Source organism: Syngnathus acus, chromosome 5 (genome assembly GCF_901709675.1).
Source record: "Syngnathus acus chromosome 5, fSynAcu1.2, whole genome shotgun sequence".
In the NCBI taxonomy this organism is placed as follows: domain Eukaryota; kingdom Metazoa; phylum Chordata; class Actinopteri; order Syngnathiformes; family Syngnathidae; genus Syngnathus; species Syngnathus acus.
In genome coordinates this window covers 13,499,986-13,506,966 of record NC_051091.1, presented here as the reverse complement: position 1 = coordinate 13,506,966, position 6,981 = coordinate 13,499,986, and the positions used below count along the sequence as shown (strand labels likewise).

Sequence of the window (6,981 nt, the reverse complement as noted above, 5' to 3'; positions counted from 1 at the left end):
ACTTCAATGCTCACGTGGGCAATGACAGTGAGACCCGGAAGGGCGTGATTGGGAGAAACGGCCCCTCCGATCTGAACCCGAGCGGTGTTCTATTATTGGACTTCTGTGCTCGACACGGATTTTCTATAATGAACACCATGTTCAAACATAAGGGTGTCTATGTGTGCACTTGGCACCAGGACACCCTTGGCCGCAGTTCGATGATCGACTTTGTAGTCGTGTCATCGGCTTTGCGGCCGCATGTTTTGGACACTCGGGCGAAGAGAGGGGCGGAGCTGTCAACTGATCACCACCTGGTGGTGGGTTGGCTCCGATGGTGGGGGAAGATGCCGGTCCGACCTGGCAGACCCAAACGCTCTGTGAGGGTCTGCTGGGAACGTCTGGCAGAATCCCCTGTCAGGAAGAGCTTCAACTCCCACCTCCGGCAGAGCTTTTCCCACGTCCCGGGGGAGGCGGGGGACATTGAGTCCAAGTGGACCATGTTCCGCGCCTCCATTGTTGAGGCGGCCGACCGGAGCTGTGGCCGTAAGGTCGTTGGTGCCTGTCGTGGCGGCAATCCCCGAACCCGCTGGTGGACACCGGCGGTAAGGGATGCCGTCAAGCTGAAGAAGGAGTGCTATCGGGCCGTTCTGGCATGCGGGACTCCGGAGGCAGCTGACAGGTACCGGATGGCCAAGCGGAACGCGGCTTCAGCGGTTGCTGAGGCAAAAACCCGGGCGTGGGAGGAGTTTGGCGAGGCCATGGAGAATGACTTCGGGATGGCTTCGAGGAAATTCTGGTCCACCATCCGGCGTCTCAGGAGGGGGAAGCAGTGCAACGTCAACACTGTTTACAGTGGGGATGGCGTGCTGCTGACCTCGACTCGGGACGTCGTGAGTCGGTGGGGAGAATACTTCAAAGACCTCCTCAATTCCACCTACACGCCTTCCATTGAGGAAGCAGGGCCCGGAGACTCTGAGGCGGACTCTCCAATCTCTGGGGTCGAAGTCACTGAGGTAGTTAAAAAACTCCTTGGTGGCAAGGCCCCGGGGGTGGATGAGATCTGCCCGGAGTTCTTAAAGGCTCTGGATGTTGTGGGGCTGTCATGGCTGACACGCCTCTACAACATTGCGTGGACATCGCGGACAGTGCCTCTGGATTGGCAGACTGGGGTGGTGGTTCCCCTCTTTAAGAAGGGGGACCGGAGGGTGTGTTCCAATTACAGGGGAATCACACTCCTCAGCCTCCCTGGTAAGGTCTATTCAGGGGTGCTGGAGAGGAGGGTCCGTCGGGAGGTCGAACCTCGGATTCAGGAGGAGCAGTGTGGCTTTCGTCCTGGCCGTGGAACAGTGGACCAGCTCTACACCCTCGGCAGGATCCTCGAGGGTGCATGGGTGTTCGCCCAACCAGTCCACATGTGTTTTGTGGACTTGGAGAAGGCGTTCGACCGTGTCCCTCGGGAGGTTCTGTGGAGGGTGCTTCGGGAGTACGGGGTGCCGAGCCAACTGATAAGGGCGGTTCGGTCCCTGTATCACCGATGCCAGAGTTTGGTCCGCATTTCCGGCAGTAAGTCGGATTCGTTCCCAGTGAGGGTTGGACTCCGCCAAGGCTGCCCTTTGTCACCGATTCTGTTTATTATTTTTATGGACAGAATTTCTAGGCGCAGCCGAGGCGTTGAGGGGGTCCGGTTTGGGGACCTCAGCATCGCGTCTCTGCTTTTTGCAGACGACGTGGTGCTCTTGGCTTCTTCAGGCCGTGATCTCCAGCTCTCACTGGAGCGGTTCGCAGCCGAGTGTGAAGCGGTCGGAATGAGGGTCAGCACCTCCAAATCCGAGTCCATGGTCCTCGGTCGGAAAAGGGTGGAATGCCCTCTCCGGATCGGGGATGAGATCCTGCCCCAAGTGGAGGAGTTCAAGTATCTTGGGGTCTTGTTCACGAGTGAGGGGAGGATGGAGCGCGGATCGGTGCAGCGTCGGCAGTAATGCGGACTCTGTACCGGTCTGTCGTGGTGAAGAGAGAGCTGAGCCAAAAGGCAAAGCTCTCAATTTACCGGTCGATTTACGCTCCTACCCTCACCTATGCTCACGAGCTATGGGTCGTGACCGAAAGAACAAGATCCCGGATACAAGCGGCCGAAATGAGTTTTCTCCGCAAGATGTCCGGGCTCTCCCTTAGAGATAGGGTGAGAAGCTCGGTCATCCGGGAGAGACTCGGACTAGAGTCGCTACTCCTCCACGTTGAGAGGAACCAGATGAGGTGGCTTGGGCATCTCATCAGGATGCCTCCTGGACGCCTCCCTGGGGAGGTGTTCCGGGCATGTCCCACCGGTAGGAGACCCTGGGGATGACCCAGGACGCGCTGGAGAGACTGTCTCTCAGCTGGCCTGGGAACGCCTTGGGATCCCCCGGGATGAGCTTGATGAAGTGGCTGGGGAGAGGGAAGTCTGGGAGTCCCTCCTAAAGCTGCTGCCCCCACGACCTGACCTCGGATAAGCGGAAGAAGATGGATGGATGGATGGATAGTTACCTGAATGTTTTTAGTCACTTAAATGTTGTACAGAGACTGAGATCAACCGGAGTCAAATTCCTTGTTTGGCATGCACAAACTTGGTCAATATAGCTGATTCTGATATTGCCAGAACATGTCAACAAAGCGGTCAAGCCATCCAAGGCGATGCAGAAGGCTGAGATCCACGCACAGTTGAGTGAGACGGAGGACGTCGAGGAGATAGAGGATGTCATATGTTCGGCTGAGATGAAGTGGATCTTAGGCTATCAATAGGTCGTTGACTTTGTTGAGGAGCATCACCCACACAAACATCTAGTTTGCTGTACAGCTTCACAAATCAATGACATCTGCTTGACTCATTACAGCAGGGGTCTCAAACTCCAGTCCTCGGGGGCCGCATTCCTACATGTTTCCCAAGTTTCCCTCGTTAAACACACCTGATTCAAATGATCAGTTCATCCTCACGTTCTGCAGGAGCCTGATAATTGAATCAGGTGTGTAACGAGGGAAACTTGGAAAACATGTCAGAATGCGGCCCCCGAGGACTGGAGTTTGAGACCCCTGCATTACAGGAACATTTTAAAAAGCCATTACAAGCAAACATCTTTAGAGAAATTCTTTAAAAAATCTGCTAAACGGTCTAGTGATGGTGAGGAGGGAAGTGAAGCAAAGAAAAGTATGCCTGAACTTAGTGGAAGTGAAAGGGTTAAGATGAAAGTTAAAAAGAAAGCGTACAAAAATATTTAAAATAAAAAACAAAAAGCTAATTAAGTTTTAAATTAAGATTAGGTAAATTGGATAAAACACTGAAAAATAGAAAAAATATATGTAAAATATAAAAATAAATAAGCTAAATTAGTTTGAAGTTCCCATATTGTAAGTTACGGAACATATGTATCTCCGAGTCTATAAGGTATAGTGTCAATAAAAACCCCTTTTTATAGAATGTTTCTTTGTAATTTATTTTTTTTTACATGTCTGATATAATGCATTTGTTTTATTACGGTGTGTGATTATCTACAGAATTTATTAAGATGTTATCGTTGTTTTTTGGCTGTAGAACGAGTTAAATGAATTACAATGCATTCTTATGGGACTATTTGATTCAGCATACGACTATTTCAACATACATAGTAGGTCCCGCACTGAATTAAATTCGTATGTAAAGGCTGTACTCAGTCATTTCTGCTCAATGTAAAATATTTGTGGTGTACCAGCAAGGTGTTGAGGCGATGGCACAAAGTCCGCCGAGCGCTTTTGCTTTCATTGAACGGAAACGGCAATATCGGTCGGAAACATGGCAATTCAATCGTTTGCCGGCTTAATTAATTTTGCGAGGCCATTGGGACGACAGCTGCAAGATCCCCCCTTCACCCGAGCCAAAACATTTTCCCCAGAAATAATTAGAAGGAAGGAAAAGGCACAAGACAAAGGCCAACTGGCAATGAATCCCAAAGTCTCCCGAGTGAAAAAGTTCGAGCAGCAGGTACCGTATCTCAATTCGCAGATTTGGCCGTCTTTCTTTTTGAGCTTCTCGCAGATTTTGTCGACAGGGACATGGTAGCTGAGCGGCTTGGACACCTCGTTGATCATCTTGGTGGCTGCGTCGCTGGTCGCCCCAATGTAGTAACACTGCACGCAAGCACATGCACATTGGAGGGCGGCGGCACCGACAACGAGGTGGTCACCTTTGCGCCAAGACGTACAAATCGATTTTCTTTGCCTTTGGCCGTTACGCAACTCTTGAGGAGCGCCTTTTCCACATCGTCACTCTTCATGTCCGCTTTGTGCTCCTGAAGCGACTTGTAGAACTTGCCCAAAAAAGTCACACACACTGCAACAAAAACACAACCCACAACACAAGTCATCGGCCGCTTGCTCCAATCATTCATTCATCACTTGTTGGTGCTGATGAAGAACTCAACCTGTACTTTTATTGGCTCTCTTTGATTTCCTTCTCGTTCCATATTGGCCAGGCAGAGAAAGCAAAGTGACAACGGCAGTGCAGTTCCCAGAAAATTGGCAAAAGTGCCCATCGCCGATTTGGCGCCCTAGCTTTGACTTTGACGCACTCGTGCTCTAAAATGACGTCTACACAGCGAGGTGGCACACTTCTGCCGTCCGGCGCGGAATATGTACTTGTAGCTATCACGAAATTCACGGCCAACATTACCACTGGGCTACATTTCTTTGACGCTTCTATTTCAGCACTTCCAGTTCGCACGGAAATTATCATGATACTCACTAGAATTATAACGTTGGGTTGTTCATACTCATTCGGTAACCGAACAGGGCTACTTGTAATTTTTTTCCAGGAGATCTCTGGATTTTTCGGAAAGGACTTGCCTGGGCTAAGGTTAGCCGACCGCCGGCCGGGCTTCTTCAGCTTACCTTCACATTCTCCTTCTTTGAGCGCCTCGCACGTCGCCAGCACCGCAGCGAGCAGCACAGCCACCAACAGGCCGCTTGAACTCAACATTGGAGCCTCTCGGACGTGCAAACCAAAAATGACAATTTCACGCTCGCCGCCGCGGAGCCAACGTAAGCCCTTCGCCTTTACTGAGTTTGCTGAGTCTGTTCAGACCTAGCCTAGCGCAACACTCACAACCACTCGCCGGTAACCAACACGCGAGTCTGGGCGGACGTCAGAGAAAGCCTCGGCTTTTCATTGGCCGAGAGCGGCTCCACAAAACTTCCCTCTCCGCGCTTTGCGTCGATTGGACAAAGACGAAACGGCCCGGGGACAACGTCCAGTTGTCGCCATGTGATTGGATCGGCACACTGTCGAGAACAGAGGTCACCAACCTTTCTTAAACTGAGAGCTACTTCCTGGGTACTGATTAAGGCAAAGAGCTACCAGTTTGACACACACTTCTGAAATAGCCAATTTGCTCAATTTAGCTTTCACTATGTGTTATTATTGTCATTTCCAGTTCACATGTAAGTGTGATTTTAACAAGAATAGCAAAAATACAGTCAAACCTTGGTTTTTGACCACAATCCGTTCCAGAAGGCGGTTCGAGGAGCGAATCGGTCGAATTCCGAATCCATTTTTCCCATTACAAATAATGGAAATTTTTTAAATCCGTTTCAAGAAATAAAACCCGCCTTTTTTAAGCATGTTTTCATTTGCGCATATTTGTCCGATCGCACAACTGCAGCGCACCGCCGAACGCGCAACCGCAATGCGTCGCCCACCGCGCAACTGCATCACGCTGGTCGCATTATTGTGACAGAGCCGTCGCTGAAATTTAGAAAATATCTTTAAAGTTAAAGTTCCAATGATCGTCACACACACATCTGGGTGTGGTGAAATTTGTCCTCTGCATTTAACCCATCCCCGTGTGATTTTAATCCATCCCCTGGGGGAGAGGGGAGCAGTGAGCAGCAGCGGTGCCGCGCTCGGGAATCAGTTGGTGATCTAACCCCCCAATTCCAACCCTTAATGCTGAGTGCCAAGCAGGGAGGAAATGGGTCCCATTTTTATAGTCTTTGGTATGACCCGGCCGGGGTTTGAACCCACAACCTTCCAGTCTCAGGGCGGACACTCTACCACTAGGCCACTGAGCTGGTTAAGTGGTTAAGTCCTGATGTACTTTCCAAAATTTAAGTGGACCTAAGTGCGCAGGGAGCTTAATTTTGTCCGATCGCGCAACTGCAGCGCACAGCCGAACGCGCAACAGTAGCGAGTCACCGACCGCGCAACTGCACCGCGCTGGTCGCATTATTGTGACAGAGCCGTCGCTAAATTTTAGAAAATATTTTTAAAGTCCTGATGTACTTTCCAAAATTTAAGTGGACCTCAGTGCGCAGGGAGCTTAATTCGGTCCGATCGCGCAACCGCAGCGCGCCGGGCGCTCACTGTCCCATTGCTTTAAGAGCGTCTTTGTGTTTTAGGATGGCTTTACTGCTCCCACTTGCTTTCTTTGGAGGCATGATTAGGGGTTAATACAATCCTCAAAGTAACGAAAATACAATAACAACGGAGTCAGTCGGCATCCGGGCCGCGCGGTCCGGTTTTCTCGGGTCCTCCCGGCTCCTCTCGCGAGGTTCGACCTCCGAATTTTGTTCGACAACCGAAGCAAAAAAATCTCGAATTTTTTGTTCGAATTCCGATTTGTTCGAGAACCAGGACGTTCGAAACTGTAACGTTTGACTGTAAAATAATTAGATGCAGCTCACTGACAAGTGCCGCTATTTGAGCTAATTTTAGAACAGTCCAGCGGGCGACTCATGCGGTCCTCACGGGCGACCTGGTGCCCGCGGGCACCGTGTTGGTGACCCCTGCTTTAGATGAATAAAACGGCTTTGAACAGAGACCTTACGGAGGCAACAAAAAAAAGGTTCTCCAGCCTTATGGCAGGAGGTGCTAGTGATCCCGGGACGCTTCATGCGCCCACCTGTAGAATAAGTGATCTCCAGTTCAAATTTACAGTGAACAACTGAGGAGCAGTCGTCCATTTATTTCGTTTTACATTCCTTTCTTTTTTCTTT

General features: G+C 50.4%; 1 protein-coding gene across 2 annotated transcripts in view; it reads right to left on the bottom strand.

The window, feature by feature from the left end:
• manf (mesencephalic astrocyte-derived neurotrophic factor) overlaps positions 1-5,119 on the bottom strand; it is a 9,208-nt gene extending 4,089 nt beyond the window's left edge. The window contains exons 1-3 of one of the 2 annotated variants that reach the window (XM_037252639.1): positions 4,879-5,119; positions 4,194-4,321; positions 3,978-4,119 (exon numbers count right to left, since the gene is read on the bottom strand). In XM_037252639.1, coding sequence (XP_037108534.1) covers positions 3,978-4,119; positions 4,194-4,321; positions 4,879-4,966 — 358 coding nt within the window. In that variant the 5' untranslated portion in view covers positions 4,967-5,119. Of the gene's footprint in view, positions 1-3,977; positions 4,120-4,193; positions 4,322-4,833 lie in introns of both variants that reach the window. The other variant, XM_037252638.1, reaches the window with a different exon arrangement.
• Between the last annotated feature and the right edge of the window lie 1,862 nt (positions 5,120-6,981).